Source organism: Balaenoptera acutorostrata, chromosome 12, assembly GCF_949987535.1.
Source record: "Balaenoptera acutorostrata chromosome 12, mBalAcu1.1, whole genome shotgun sequence".
In the NCBI taxonomy this organism is placed as follows: Eukaryota; Metazoa; Chordata; class Mammalia; order Artiodactyla; family Balaenopteridae; genus Balaenoptera; species Balaenoptera acutorostrata.
This window is the reverse complement of record NC_080075.1, coordinates 26976089-26992138: the sequence shown is the minus strand read 5'-3', so window position 1 is coordinate 26992138 and position 16050 is coordinate 26976089. Positions and strand designations below refer to the sequence as shown.

General features: G+C 42.6%; 1 protein-coding gene across 1 annotated transcript in view; it reads left to right on the top strand.

Annotated features, from left to right (window-relative positions):
* The window catches only part of LOC130709433 (uncharacterized), a 260097-nt gene that overhangs the window by 236798 nt on the left and 7249 nt on the right, over positions 1-16050 (top strand). The window contains exons 4-5 of the mRNA XM_057558686.1: positions 2276-2413; positions 13879-13939. Of these exons, the coding sequence (XP_057414669.1) occupies positions 2276-2413; positions 13879-13939 (199 nt within the window). The remainder of the gene's footprint in view (positions 1-2275; positions 2414-13878; positions 13940-16050) is intronic.

Below are 16050 nucleotides of genomic sequence, written 5' to 3'. Positions count from 1 at the left end.
CAGAACAGAGAGTTAACGATATAAGTAGCTAGAGAGTGGAGCAACTGCCACGAAGTCTGTACACTGAAGAGAACAGTCTCACATCTAGTTTTCATTTTGTTTTATGTCATAGTACCTTATTGATAGCATTCACTGGTGTGTTTGTAGAATACAGATGTGTTCAAATGCTCTGGTTTTGTCTACATGGCTATTTCCTTGTCCTGTTGGTAAGGAATCCAACATTGTAAGACATATTGCATGTTTTTCTCTTGACGATCGTTGACCTTGAAGCGTCATGAACTAAGTTGAGCTGTTGGATTTTGTGGAGAAACTTTCAAAAGGGTCTGTGAAAAAGGCATTGTGGTGAGTCGCATTATGCACCCGAGCGTAAGGAGCAGATATCTGCCACCAGCCCAACTTGGCCTGGATTGCCTCTGTTTTAGTTCCCCCGGTTAGTGCTTTTCTCCCTAACCACTCTTGTGACTGTGATCATGTGAGTAAGGGCTGAGTTGCTAATGATTTCTGTGTGAGGTAAGCTGGTTTGAGGGAGGAAATCTATGGACCTAGTCATTTTCCTTGGTGGTAAGCTTTCAGGGGTGCAAAGATTGATCTTCCTGGGGACTTTTCTGGTCCCAGGAAGATATCGCATAGATGGGACCTCCAAAGGCACACATTGAATCCTTAGGCCTGTTTTTCCTATTAGGAGATACGAGTTTCTTCACTGATGGGGATGATGCTTATCTGAGAAGAAATTGTGAAAGGTGGTGTAGTATAGAGGTGTGGCTTAAGCTTTTAAGTTTTCTTCAGGGTTTTTCCCCTAAGCTTCATACTTCAGACGGCCTACTTACGTGATACTAGTATGTGATGTCAGGCTAACAACTTCCTAAATATACCTGCAAGCCAGATCAGTGTCTCTTTTCTCTGTATTCCCATGGAAGTCAAGGGTCCCGCCGAATTTTCCATCGAAACAGTTGATTTGTGTTGTCTCTAGGCATGCTGAAGGGCGTACCGTTGCTTCCTAACCGGTGTCATTTGGGAGAGCTACCTCTGTACGTTCAAATGATGAACTTTGAGACTTTGCTCATGTGTGCGGTAAACCCTTGAGTTCCCTAAGACCTTCCTTTCCTCCATCTCATACCCCATTAAGCCCGCTTCAGTTTATCTCCTGCATTTCTTTGGAATCTGTCAGCTCTTCCTCAACATCCTAATACTGAACTTGCCTGTCTGTTGCGACTAGGTCCTAACTAGTGTCCATATATCTTGTTTCCTTCCAATCCATTCTTCACACAAGAAACCTTCAAAGCAAGTTGGAACATTGCTCGTAAACATCGCTCACAAACATTGTTTTGAGACTAGAAAACACAGTGTTGGCCTTGAAGACTCTGCGTGGTCTAGAATCCTCTCTGCTTCTCTAGCCCCATCTTGTGCCACTTGTGCCCTCACTTTCTATGCTTCAGATACACTGAATTAACCTTAGTTCTCACTCATCTGACAGAAGTCAGTTCAGATATTATTTTTCACCGTGATTCCTCGCATTAAGGAATTTGATGATCAGGTTTTGTATGAGGACTAAAACTCAACTGGGAAGTGGAAGAATTGAGTTTCAACTGTTTCAGTCAACACGCATGTATTAATGATACCTGCGTACTGAACACCGGGCTAGGTTTCATGAGGGATCCAGAAGTTCTGGCCATCTCTGGTTTTGGATATCCCTTATTTGTTGAGACCTTTGCGTTGTCTGGTTGCCGTTTGTCTGTTTTCCAGATGGGAAAAGAGGAACAAGGGAAGTATAGGTTATTACTAGGTGGGGTTGAACAAGTGGAGCAGCAAACTGCAAAGCAGAAAGAAGAGGGACGTACTCTAGAGGGATATGATTTCCATTTTCAAGGCGCCTGCATCCTGTGCAGGGAGACAGCCTAACATAAAATGTGCCTAACAACAAATATATTGACTTCTTACTAAAAATCTCCAGTTCATGTAACCAAGGGGTTTATACCTTCTCCTTTAAAAGTGATATTCCTGGGACTTCCCTGGTGGTCCAGTGGTGAAGACTCTGCGCTTCCAGTGCAGCAGGCGTGGGTTCAATCCCTGGTTGGGGAGCTAAGATCCCACATGCTGCGCAGCCAAAGAAATTTTTTTCAAAAGTTATATTCCTGTATTATTGAATTTAGTGGTTTAGATTTTGTTTTAATGTTAAGAAGATTTCAGTTTCTTTACCAGGAACAAACAAAACATAATGTAAAAATCGTTTCCCAGAAACGATTTCCATCATTCTCTTCTTCCCTTTCTCCCGCAGAGTGGTGTTTCATCTTGACAAGCTCTCTGTCATTCCATAGGAAAGCTGTCTGGCTTGGAGGTTGCAATCCCAGGGAATTTTTCATCACCAGGGAAGTCTCCATCACTACAGAGGGATCAAGGGAGAAGTCAGTCCCTGGTAAGTGAGATGCTCCCCCTAAACACCAACACAGCAGTCGTGTACCTTTCAAGGGGTTCAGGGGCAAGCTGGGCAAGGCATTTCTACTAACTCTTCTTAAGGACCATAGACAGTGCCCTATGCTACGAGGTAAGCGGTGACTGTTGTAATTCTTACTGGCGATCATTTCATGTCACTGATTCTTGGCTTTCTTTGTATTTCATAGGACTGTTATAAGTCCAATACAAAATGAGTCTTATTTTTAAAACACTGAAATGTTTTACAAAGCCTAGCATTCTCATCTAGAGTCCTTTCAGTTCTCCCCACTTTCCTGAGAGGCTAAGAACACTTCACACCATGAACTAGGAGAGGGGGTAGAGCCCTTTCTGATGAAATGTATCAACAAAGACAGAGTCTTAGCCTGCTTGCTCTCTGGACAGGATCTCGGACCACAAGGTCTTAAATCCTGGTATAAATGAAGGAAGTGAGGACAGTTCAACTGGCACTCTCATAACAAGAGTTCTGAAACACCTTCCAAAGAGACTATAGCAGTAGATGAGGGAAGGGTGTGCTACAGTGTGGTATAGTACAGGGGGAATGATCGGCTACAGCAGTGAAAAATGTGGTACCTATTGGTGTGCTCTCGGGGTTCTTGTACATGTAGCATAGATGACCTTTACAGTGGCCCTCCCACCTTCCCTCCTGCATTAGGTGTTCTTTTTTTTTTTTTTAATTTATGTTTATTTATTTATTTATTGTTTGAACTTATTTATTCTACGTATTTATTTTTTTGGCCGCACTGGGTCTTCATTGCTGTGCACGGGCTTTCTCTAGTTACGGCTAGCGGGGGCTACTCTTGGTTGCGGTGTGCGGGCTTCTCATCGCGGTGGCTTCTCTTGTAGCGGAGCATGGGCTGTAGGCGCGTGGGCTTCGGTAGTTGAGGCTCTCGGGCTCTAGAATGCAGGCTCAGTCGTTGTGGCACATGGGCTTAGTTGCTCCACGGCATGTGGGATCTTCCCAGACCAGGGCTCGAAGCCGTGTCCCCCGCATTGCATTGGCAGGCGGATTCTTCACCACGGCGCCACCAGGGAAGCCCTAGGTGTTCTTCTATAGAGTCTCAAAACAGAGGGCACTGAGCGAAGGTAGTGGTTATTAAAGGCTCAGGATCTAAATTCTACCTGTCTCTACACCACTTCCCAGCTGTCGATTTGACCCCATTTTTGAACGCCGACCTCATTCTTCAACTTTCTCTGCCGTTTGTATACTCACCTTGAAAACTTGTTTCTGTGATGCGTTGAGCAGACACAGGGTGGCAGATTGCAGAGGTGGAAGCTGGTGGTCGGATATTTGTGGACTGAATCTCCTTTAGTCCCATTCCCATTTCTGGTTGCACAGAGGCCCTACTTCCTGTGTGTGACACAGAGCCATAGGATTGCAGGCAGGAGCCAAGTTCTCCATACAGTAAAGACCCCAGGGTGCCTTGGTTATAGTAATCTACCTGGCTTCCTTCCTGGTAGGGAAGTGACAGGCGGCTATGCCCCTGATTTGGAATCTGAGATGGTGTTCCCTGAGCAAGGCTGGCAGAAAGCGATGGATAGAGAGGGACCATGTTATTGGCGTCTGAAGTTTTATCATACTGGGCTGCCATAAACACGGAGGAAGCAGCTGTGTGCCGGTCAGTGAGTGCCAGAGTAAAGTCTCCGAGTGAAGAAGAATTCTTTTCAGTGCTTCCTGTGATGTCCCACTCAAGAACACCTGGATAGGAAGGAGCTGAAGTGGAGATCTGGCTGTGGTCAGTAACTCCAGATAACATAGTCGTGCTAGAATGTTGGTAAAGGTAGGCACTACCCATGAGTGTCTGGAAAGAGGTACCGGTAGCCGATGCCGAACTGACGGCAGGGGCAGAGACTCTGGAGAAGTTGCAGACACTTCGTGTTAGGGAAGTTGCATTGCGCACCACAGGAAGAGAATGCTGCAGAGAATTTAGAGTTCCAAGTAGAGATAGATTTTGGAAATTTTCTGGAAGAACAAGAGGCTCATGAAAAACTCAGGGAGGTTGAGAAATTCTCACTCCGTTTGAGGAACAGCATTATCTTAAGGTTCTTGCTATCAGGACGGCTCTACTATCCATACTTCCTGAGAAACCCAAAATCAGACAGTTAATGACGGCTGTAAGGACTGAGCAGTTTTCCAGTCTTCTGTATTAACTGCCTGTGCTCCCATCTTGGGCGCGGATGGGCAGAAGAGCCAAGTGGTATGGTGCAGACATTGTTCTCTAGGCTGGAAGCAACCTTCTCCCTGCCCTGTCTTTCCCTTCAGCCTGCACTCGTATTGACCTCTATGCTACTTCCTAGACTGGAAGCATTTTAGAACTAGGAGGCCCTTAGAGAACTTCTGTTTTCTCAGTCTCATTTCGTGAGTAAGGAAACTGAGGCTCAGAGAGGTCGGGTTGACTTGTTCAAGTTCTCTCATTAGGTTAGTATCATTACCAGGTTTCAGAACCTCAGTATCCTGACTTCCTTGCCAGGACTCTACTCTGAGCATGATACTGCCAGAAAGCAGGAGAAATAGAACTTATAATATAGGCATTTTTTTTGTCCATTAGAAAACAGTACGGCTATTACCATTGTCGTCTTCAGTGTCTCCCTTTGCTTGTACAGTTCCCACGCTATTACCTAGAGTTGACGTATAGCTCAGTCCAACTGGTGAATTGAAAGAGTCATTTTTGCCCTCTTCAAGCCTGGTTTCCCATCCTACCTCAAAATGATTACCCGAAAGTGGGTATCTTAAATGCTTTTGGAAAGAGAAAAGTTATCTGATTACTTCAGATTACTCATCTATGAAGTGGTTATAACACCACCACCAATAATAATAGCAGTGATAATTAATAGATGAATAAGCTGATATATTGCGTATGATTTATATGGAGGAAGATACAATAAGTTCTAGAAAGACAAAGAAAAATCATGACAAGCATATTACATAACGAAAAAGAAATCCATAGATATTAATGAAAACTGGGGTATGTGGCAAGTATCAAAGCCTAATGAATTTACTAACAAATGACATTCTGTACCATCCATGCAATATTATGAAAGTGAATGTTGCCCACTCTATTTTAGTGAATACTATTAACCAAAAAACACGATAGAGGTGATAGAGGTGAATGAATTCCTAGCCAATGCATACAGACAGAGAAGGTATATCAGTAAAAAATGCCTAACAAGCAACAGAATGCAATAAGTGTGGAATGTATAGGTAGCCACAACATATATAGACAAGTATTTCAATGAAAAGCGGTACGAAGCAGACAGGAAAATAATAAGGGTAAAAGAGTTTCATGATTGTGCTCATTCATATTTTTACCCAGCAAGTAACAGGTATTCAGCCTAGGAGAAATATATATTTCAATGAATATAGCTTATATAGTAAGCAGAAAGGAAGCTTAAAAAGTATCAAGAAGGTTTTTGTATTTATCCTAGAACTTAGATTAGAATCATCTTCAACATCCAAGAAGATGACATCCCAAAACCTAAAAAAACCATCATCCCTAGAATCCAATAAAAAACGATTTTCAAATGTCAGAAAATCCAAAGGACTCCACAATATTGTTTTCGATAAATGTGGATGTTTGTTTGTTTTTTTCTTTTGCCGCGCCGCGTGGCCCTGGCCGTGAAAGCACCGAGTCCTAAGCACTGGACCGCCAGGGAATTCCCTAAATGGGGAATTAGAGATGTGGGGCTTGACTTTTTCTTTTTCTCCTTCGGTAGCTAAGATCTACAAGCGAACGATGGCTGTTGATCAATGTGCTCTCTGTGTTAGGAAGGAAATAACTGTAAAAATGAAAAGCAACCTTGCCTTAGAACCTACATATCACACAAAGGAACGAGTCCTTCTGATTCAATTTAGAGGATATCATGTAAAATGTTTAACTGGTAAAATGTCTACCTAGTTTAAAAATTAGAAAGAATAAAACACTGAAAAGCAACCCCCTAGAGAACCACTTTGGTTTCTTGTTTACAGGAAGCATCATTTCCAAAACATATTTCTAAAATGTTTATATTCAAAACTGTCAAGTGCCAACTGTATTCAGAGAGGCAATAAAAGAAAGAAAACGGAGTATGACTTTTCTGATAAGCTGCCTTTCCTGGTGATCCCCTGTTCTGGCCTGACTTTCCTTCTTAGTCTGTTAATGTAAGGATTTGCTACCATCAACTTTGTTTTGCCCTGCTCTGAGCAGCTTTCCCTCTGTGCTGTTTCTGCTTTAATTTAAAATCTTTGGTTCCCATCAACATTCCATTGCAAAGTAGGTTTTTCTTGAGAGCTCCTCTATGCCTTCCCTCTTCATTCTTATATTTTTTCCCATCTCTTGGTTCCTGTTGGCCTGTGCTAATGAAAACAATCCTCAACTTCCTTACGTTTGACTCTGTGCCTCCCTATATAGCCCAGTACTCTCCATCCTCTCTCCCTATTCTCTCTTTTCAGCTGGTCGCAATACTAGTGGAGGGAGACCATTAGAGATGAAACATCTTGGTGTATATTGCTAGTTTTCTATGTCACCTGGCTTTTCTATGTTTCTGTTGAAACCCTCTTGAGAAGTCTCTGATTTCATTTTCTCCATGGGTACCCTTTAAGGCTCAATACTGGAAAAGAAGGGGATCAGAGTGATCCACCCAATGTGGTAGCCTAACGTAACAGATAAGGAAAGCAGCAGGCTTTGTGAGACAGTCAGCGATTTGTCCAAAGTCACACAGATAGTAAACGTCCAAGTCAAAACTGAAATTAGGTCTCCAGACTTGTAGTTCAATACTTTCCCTCATTATTCCATGCTATTTTGAATCTCCTACTCAATTTAGGGGCCAAAGAAATCGAACGCAAAACTTTCCAAAGTTTCTTTTCTTACCTGACATGGTCAGAGAAGAGGAACCATCAACTGCAGGTACAAGGGCTGAGGAGACAACACTAGAGGATGTCTGAGTGGCTGCAGCTGAACGGCACACGTGTCCAGTCCAGAGGTCACTGGTTACTGGTCCAAACAGCTCCACGGAAACCCCAAGACTCTACCAAGTGGTAGTAGGTTTGGTAGGAGAGTGATGTCACAAAGCAGGCAGTTCAAAGGTATGAGCTAGCCAGTAGGGAGGTCCGATCCCCAACAGGAAGGCGGGGTTGGGTGAAGAGAGTGTAGGAGAGCTAAAACAACACCTAAGTTTCTGAGCTCTGGGGAGGAAATCCTAGAAGACAGATTTACCTCTCCCAGGCTCTTCCATTAGGGAAATCATTGCAGCGTTTCTTACAGACGCTCATTAATATAATTAACTAACAGTTACTTATATTCTACAGAGTATTCTATTTTATGTATCATATACTTAGAGCTATATAGATGTTATTTAATTAATAATCCTTAGGAAGGAAAGAGCCATCTAGTTTGAACTATTACAGTTGTTCTGAAATCATATGTGTCTACTGAGTGAACTGATAGCAGCTTTTAAGGAGCAAAAGTAGGGATTAAGAAGCTCTTTTTGTAACTTGGTTCAAGAGTAGGGTGAAGTTTGTTGAGTGTACCTTGTGGAGAATGTTGTGGTCCAAGGCTCTTCTCTTTGAGTTTCTTCTCCTTGCCTCCTACCTTCCTTGGGCTGGGCTAGGCTGGGGGCCAGGTTGGACTTGCGACTTAACATTTCTCTTCCGCTTTCTTCTTCTTCTTCTTTTTTTTTTTTTTTCCTTCCATTATGGGCATTGCTTCTGGGACAAGCCTTGATCTTGCATTGGATGTTACTTCCTGTCAACTTCCAGCAGCCGGAGTCTTCTTTTCAGTGCTTGATGCTTCACGAAACCGACTCTGCCCGTTGGCAGCAAATACCAGAGAGCTAGGAGACAGAGCTGGTTGCAGACCTTTCCTCTTCCAGCCTTTGATTGCAATTGTTTTGCCCGTAATTTGCTAGCTCTAGTTCCTTGGGCCACACAGGTATCCTGCCATCCAGCTCTTTTTTCTATGTGAGAGACATTCTGAACACTGTCCCTTTTTCTTTGCACAGAAGTATATACAGTGTGGCAGTTACTGTAATCTCCTCCCCCTTGCAAACAGCCACTCTCGAATCTTGGACCTCTACGACTCTCTGTCTTGCATGCTTGGGTGCAAGGCCAAGCAAAATGAAGAGGAGAACAATTAGAGAAAGAGGAGGGCATTGGTGGAGAATTGGGAGCAGGTAAGGTGAAAGGGCACAGGAGAAAAGAGATGCATGTAGATTTTTTGGTTTCTGTGGGAAACAAGTTGACACACTTGGGCCTCATTTTGTATTAACAGAACAGAGAGTTAAAGATATAAGTAGCTAGATAGTGCAGCAACTGCCATGAAGTCTGTACACTGAAGAGAACAGTCTCACATCTAGTTTTCATTTTGTTTTATGTCATAGTACCTTATTGATAGCATTCACTGGTGTGTTTGTAGAATACAGATGTGTTCAAATGCTCTGGTTTTGTCTACATGGCTATTTCCTTGTCCTGTTGGTAAGGAATCCAACATTGTAAGACATATTGCATGTTTTTCTCTTGACGATCGTTGACCTTGAAGCGTCATGAACTAAGTTGAGCTGTTGGATTTTGTGGAGAAACTTTCAAAAGGGTCTGTGAAAAAGGCATTGTGGTGAGTCGCATTATGCACCCGAGCGTAAGGAGCAGATATCTGCCACCAGCCCAACTTGGCCTGGATTGCCTCTGTTTTAGTTCCCCCGGTTAGTGCTTTTCTCCCTAACCACTCTTGTGACTGTGATCATGTGAGTAAGGGCTGAGTTGCTAATGATTTCTGTGTGAGGTAAGCTGGTTTGAGGGAGGAAATCTATGGACCTAGTCATTTTCCTTGGTGGTAAGCTTTCAGGGGTGCAAAGATTGATCTTCCTGGGGACTTTTCTGGTCCCAGGAAGATATCGCATAGATGGGACCTCCAAAGGCACACATTGAATCTTTAGGCCTGTTTTTCCTATTAGGAGATACGAGTTTCTTCACTGATGGGGATGATGCTTATCTGAGAAGAAATTGTGAAAGGTGGTGTAGTATAGAGGTGTGGCTTAAGCTTTTAAGTTTTCTTCAGGGTTTTTCCCCTAAGCTTCATACTTCAGACGGCCTACTTACGTGATACTAGTATGTGATGTCAGGCTAACAACTTCCTAAATATACCTGCAAGCCAGATCAGTGTCTCTTTTCTCTGTATTCCCATGGAAATCAAGGGTCCCGCCGAATTTTCCATCGAAACAGTTGATTTGTGTTGTCTCTAGGCATGCTGAAGGGCGTACCGTTGCTTCCTAACCGGTGTCATTTGGGAGAGCTACCTCTGTACGTTCAAATGATGAACTTTGAGACTTTGCTCATGTGTGCGGTAAACCCTTGAGTTCCCTAAGACCTTCCTTTCCTCCATCTCATACCCCATTAAGCCCGCTTCAGTTTATCTCCTGCATTTCTTTGGAATCTGTCAGCTCTTCCTCAACATCCTAATACTGAACTTGCCTGTCTGTTGCGACTAGGTCCTAACTAGTGTCCATATATCTTGTTTCCTTCCAATCCATTCTTCACACAAGAAACCTTCAAAGCAAGCTGGAACATTGCTCATAAACATCGCTCACAAACATTGTTTTGAGACTAGAAAACACAGTGTTGGCCTTGAAGACTCTGCGTGGTCTAGAATCCTCTCTGCCCTTCTAGCCCCATCTTGTGCCACTTTTGCCCTCACTTTCTATGCTTCAGATACACTGAATTAACCTTAGTTCTCACTCATCTGACAGAAGTCAGTTGAGATATGATTTTTCACTGTGATTCCTCGCATTAAGGAATTTGATGATCAGGTTTTGTGTGAGGACTAAAACTAAACTGGGAAGTGGAAGAATTGAGTTTCAACTGTTTCAGTCAACACGCACGTATTAATGATACCTACGTATCGAACACCGGGCTAGGTTTCATGAGGGATCCAGAAGTTCTGGCCATCTCTGGTTTTGGATATCCCTTAGTTGTTGAGACCTTTGCGTTGTCTGGTTGCCTTTTGTCTGTTTTCCAGATGGGAAAACAGGAACAAGGGAAGTATAGGTTATTACTAGGTGGGGTTGAACAAGCGGAGCAGCAAACTGCAAAGCTGAAAGAAGAGGGACGTACTCTAGAGGGATATGATTTCCATTTTCAAGGCGCCTGCATCCTGTGCAGGGAGACAGCCTAACATAAAATGTGCCTAACAACAAATATATTGACTTCTTACTAAAAATCTCCAGTTCATGTAACCAAGGGGTTTATACCTTCTCCTTTAAAAGTGATATTCCTGGGACTTCCCTGGTGGTCCAGTGGTGAAGACTCTGCGCTTCCAATGCTAGCAGGCGTGGGTTCAAGCCCTGGCTGGGGAGCTAAGATCCCACATGCTGCGCAGCCAAAGAAATGTTTTTCGAAAGTTATATTCCTGTATTATTGAATTTAGTGGTTTAGATTTTGTTTTAACGTTAAGAAGATGACAGTTTATTTACCAGGAACAAACAAAACATACTGTAAAAATAGTTTCCCAAAAACGATGTCCATCATTCTCTTCTTCCCTTTTCTCCCGCAGACTGGTGTTTCATCTTGACAAGTTCTCTGTCAGTCCGTAGGAAAGCTGTCTGGCTTGGAGGTTGCAATCCCAGGGAATTTTTCATCAGCGGGGAAGTCTCCATCACTACAGAGGAATCAAGGGAGAAGTCAGTCCCTGGGAAGTGAGATGCTCCCCCTAAACACCAACACAGCAGTCGTGTACCTTTCAAGGGGTTCAGGGGCAAGATGGGCAAGGCATTTCTGCTAACTCTACTTAAGGACCATGGACAGTGCCCTATGCTACGAGGTAAGCGGTGACTGTTGTAATTCTTACTGGTGATCATTTCATGTCACTGATTCTTGCCTTTCTTTGTATTTCATAGGACTGTTGTAAGTCCAATACAAAATGAGTCTTATTTTTAAAACACACTGAAATGTTTTACAAAGCCTAGCATTCTCATCTAGAGTCCTTTCAATTCTCCCCACTTTCCTGAGAGGCTACGAACACTTCACACCATGAACTAGGAGAGGGGGTAGAGCCCTTTCTGATGAAATATATCAACAAAGACAGAGTCTTAGCCTGCTTGCTCTCTGGACAGGCTCTCTGTCCACAAGGTCTTAAATCCTGGTATAAATGAAGGAAGTGAGGACAGTTCAACTGGCACTCTCATAACAAGAGTTCTGAAACACCTTCCAAAGAGACTATAGCAGTAGATGAGGGAAGGGAGTGCCACAGTTTGGTATAGTACAGGGGGAATGATCGGCTACAGCAGTGAAAAATGTGGAACCTATTGGTGTGCTCTCGGGGTTCTTATACATGTAGCATAGATGACCTTTACAGTGGCCCTCCCACCTTCCCTCCTGCATTAGGTGTTCTTTTTTTTTTTTTAATTTATGTTTATTTATTTATTTATTGTTTGAACGTATTTATTCTACGTATTTATTTTTTTGGCTGCACTGGGTCTTCATTGCTGTGCACGGGCTTTCTCTAGTTACGGCTAGCGGGGGCTACTCTTGGTTGCGGTGTGCGGGCTTCTCATCGCGGTGGCTTCTCTTGTAGCGGAGCATGGGCTGTAGGCACGTGGGCTTCGGTAGTTGAGGCTCACGGGCTCTAGAATGCAGGCTCCGTCGTTGTGGCACATGGGCTTAGTTGCTCCACGGCATGTGGGATCTTCCCAGACCAGGGCTCGAACCCGTGTCCCCTGCATTGGCAGGCGCCACCAGGGAAGCCCTAGGTGTTCTTCTATAGAGTCTCAAAACAGAGGGCACTGAGCGAAGGTAGTGGTTATTAAAGGCTCAGGATCTAAATTCTACCTGTCTCTACACCACTTCCCAGCTGTCGATTTGACCCCATTTTTGAACGCCGACCTCATTCTTCACTTTCTCTGCCGTTTGTATACTCACCTTGAAAACTTGTTTCTGTGATGCGTTGAGCAGACACAGGGTGGCAGATTGCAGAGGTGGAAGCTGGTGGTCGGATATTTGTGGGCTGCATCTCCTTCAGTCCCATTCCCATTTCTGGTTGCACAGAGGCCCTACTTCCTGTGTATGACGCAGAGCCATAGGATTGCGGGCAGGAACTAAGTTCTCCATACAGTAAAGACCCCAGTGTGCCTTGGTTATAGTAATCTACCTGGCTTCCTTCCTGGTAGGGAAGTGACAGGCGGCTATGCCCCTGATTTGGAATCTGAGATGGTGTTCCCTGAGCAAGCCTGGCAGAAAGCGATGGATATAGAGGGACCATGTTATTGGCGTCTGAAGTTTTATCATACTGGGCTGCCATAAACATGGAGGAAGCAACTGTGTGCCGGTCAGTGAGTGCCAGAGTAAAGTCTCCGAGTGAAGAAGAATTCTTTTCAGTGCTTCCTGTGATGTCCCACTCAAGAACACCTGGATAGGAAGGAGCTGAAGTGGAGATCTGGCTGTGGGTCAGTAACTCCAGATAACATTGTCGTGCTAGAATGTTGGTAAAGGTAGGCACTACCCATGAGTGTCTGGAAAGAGGCACCGGTAGCCGATGCCGAATTGACCGCATGAGCAGGGACTCTGGAGAAGTTGCAGACGCTTCGTGTTAGGGAAGTTGCATTGCTACAACAGATTTTTAAGCAACAGAGCAATCCAGCCAAGTTTATATTTTAGAGAGAGAACATCTTCCATGTGGAGGATCAGTTGAAATAGAAGAGATTGTTAGAATTGAAGGGCAGTAGTAATCCAGGCAGGAGATGACGAATGCCAGACACCACCTAGTCACAGACATAGGTTTTGCAGAGATCAGCTACATGTTGTTGTTTTTATTTACTCTCTCATATAATTTTTTTTAAGTCCTGGACCACAGAATACTGTGGCATAGTTGGAAAAATCTGAGACTCGATTCTAGTCTTTTTTCTGTTTGCCTGCTGTGCAGCTTGGGCTTACGTCTCAAGCCTTACTTTTTCATTGTGAAATAAGAACGGTGCTACTTACCCCGAGAACTCCACAGGCACATAGACCCGTGGCGTGTGAGGAGCAGTGAAGGAGAGAAGGAATGGAAGAGCTTTGGGGGACCCCAAGAGCCCTTCAGAAACCGTTTGTTCTTTTTAATATTGAGCATTAAAGTGAAGGCATTCCATTTGTTTCACTCAAAAATAAATTCTATTCTTCTGATAGCCTGTTTTTTTTTTCCACTCCCTTTTTCTATAGTCAGATCAGTTCCTGATGGGCATTCTCCAGTCCACACTATTGCATCTGATTGGAGGCTATGCAAAATTTCCCAGAGACAATGAATTTTGACTGTATAGTAGTTAATTCTTTATTGTATGTTCCTGCAAAAACACTCTTTTCTTCAGAGTTTTTCCTTTTCAGGATAGTGGTAGTGTTGTGGTAACTAATAGAGGCTACTCTTCAGAAAATTGTATAACTTGTTTTTAGTGTATCTACTTCGCTTACTTAATTCCATATTCCCTGTTTTCTAGACAGACTTCTTGGTGTCCACTGTACCCATGGTTTCAACAGGACTGGCTACCTCATGTGCAGGTGAGTTGCCAACCCCAAGAGGCAGAGCATGTGTAAATTGTTCTGTTTACAATAGTAATGTAAGCTAATGTAAGCTGAATGCAAAAAATGCAGTCAGAGAAGTGTATGAAGTGGAAGGCAATTTTGCCCCCTACTCCGATGTTACCACCAGTAATAATTTAGCACATATTTTTTCAGACGTAAAAAATGCAGATATAAGCATATACAATGGTCCCTTGGTATCTGCAGGGGGATTGGGTTTAGGACTCCCCATGGATCCGAAAATCCTCGGATGCTCAAGTCCCGTATGTAAAATGGTGTAGTACAGTCGGGCTTCCGTATCTGCAGGTTATGGAACCGTTGGATATACAGAACTGACTGTACCTGTGATTTAATGGTATAGTGTTTTAGACATTCTGGTTTATAATTTAATATATGGAGGACATCTTCCTCTGACAATATTTGGAGACCTGATTCTTATTTATTTATTATTCTTTTTTTTCCTCCAAATTTGCTTTATGTAGTTGGATATAAATAAATGAGCACAAACTTAAGCAAGATACATGTAACAGTTTAATAGAACCTGAGACTCTAATTCTTTCAGTGTTTCTCAGACTCATCATGGGACTCGTAAGAAAAGTAACCAACATGGATACTACTACAGTTGAATGTCAAATCTTTAAGTGCTTATGACATACTAAATTCTTGTATAATGCACTTATGAGGAACCCTTCAAGAGACTTGTGTTTTGTATGTAGCAAAAAGTGTTACGAGTCAAATATTCAACTCAATATAAAATAATAAGAAACACTTCTGATTTGTTAGGTTGAGATTGCTTCTCCTTTTACTAATGAATGATTTTTTTAGCTGTAATATCACTGAGCTGAACAAATATGTCACCTTGGAGTACGTAAGGAAAAATAAACACATGCTGAATGGGTAAAACATTACAACTACATCTTTACTAGACCATCTCTACTAACACTTCAGAAGCTTAGAGATTCAGAGTGTTCTTACGTTAATTGCAAGAAAAATAGAAAGAGAGAAATTCCTTCTTTTTTGAGATCACAGCTGTGAAGTCGTGATTATATGAATTCTTCATTTGTGTGCAAAACATGAAACACATTTCTCTTAATTCTCCCTGCTTAGAATTGTCAGTCAACTAGCGGGACTTTCCTTCCAAGAAACAGAGACTGAGATGTGTTTTATATAACTTCAGTAACCTCAGCACTACACTAAGAAGACATGCAGTATCCTTTTGCTGTGCTTCAAGACAACAGGGAAGGAGGTCACAGGAAAGAAGAAATCAAAATTGTTACAACTGAGAAACTGAGAAACGAAACTCATAAGAAAGGGTAATGTTAAACCCCACTTTACTAGAGTTAGTTTCTGGACACATTAGCTCATTTTTTTTATAGAAGAGGGACAGTGAATCTCAGTTGGCTTACAAGCTAGGAGATCACTTTGAATTCTGCATTTCTTAACTGCAAACAGATATAGCACCTGTAACAGGTTATAACTGGTTTTCAGCTGGTTTTCAAGCACAGAGCCAGCCCCAACAGTAATAGTACACTATTTAAAAAGACCTAAGGCAATGAATTCCATTTCCAGTGGAAAGAAAGAATCGTATGGTCTTGGACAAACAATTCTGATGGTTTACTTAACAGTCACTTAGTAGTTCTTCCTTGTTCATAGAACTTTATGACTTTTTTGAGGAGTGAAGCATTCAGCTTGAGTGGATAAATCCTTGTTAGGCTAAGACAATCATTATCATATCCCTCTTTGCCGTGAATTGTCTTATGAATGGTCATATCAATCTGTTTTGGCAAATGAGTAATTAAGGGAAGGCTGTTGTTGTGCTTATGAGAATGATATTTTTCTCTGACAAAAGATAAATAGGCATTAGGAAAATGACCATTTGGGCTCTTTTTCTGCTTCCTCCTTGTTTTGTGAGAATATGATATTTGGTTTTACAGCAGCCATCTTGTGCCCCTGAGATGATCATATGCCAATAATGACAAATGGTAGATTAGAAAGAACCAGCAAAGACAGAAAACAGCAACATCAATAGTAACAACAATCACAGCAAAAGAACAATGGGACCTTAACTTGTGGAGTTCCTAGAAAGTAAA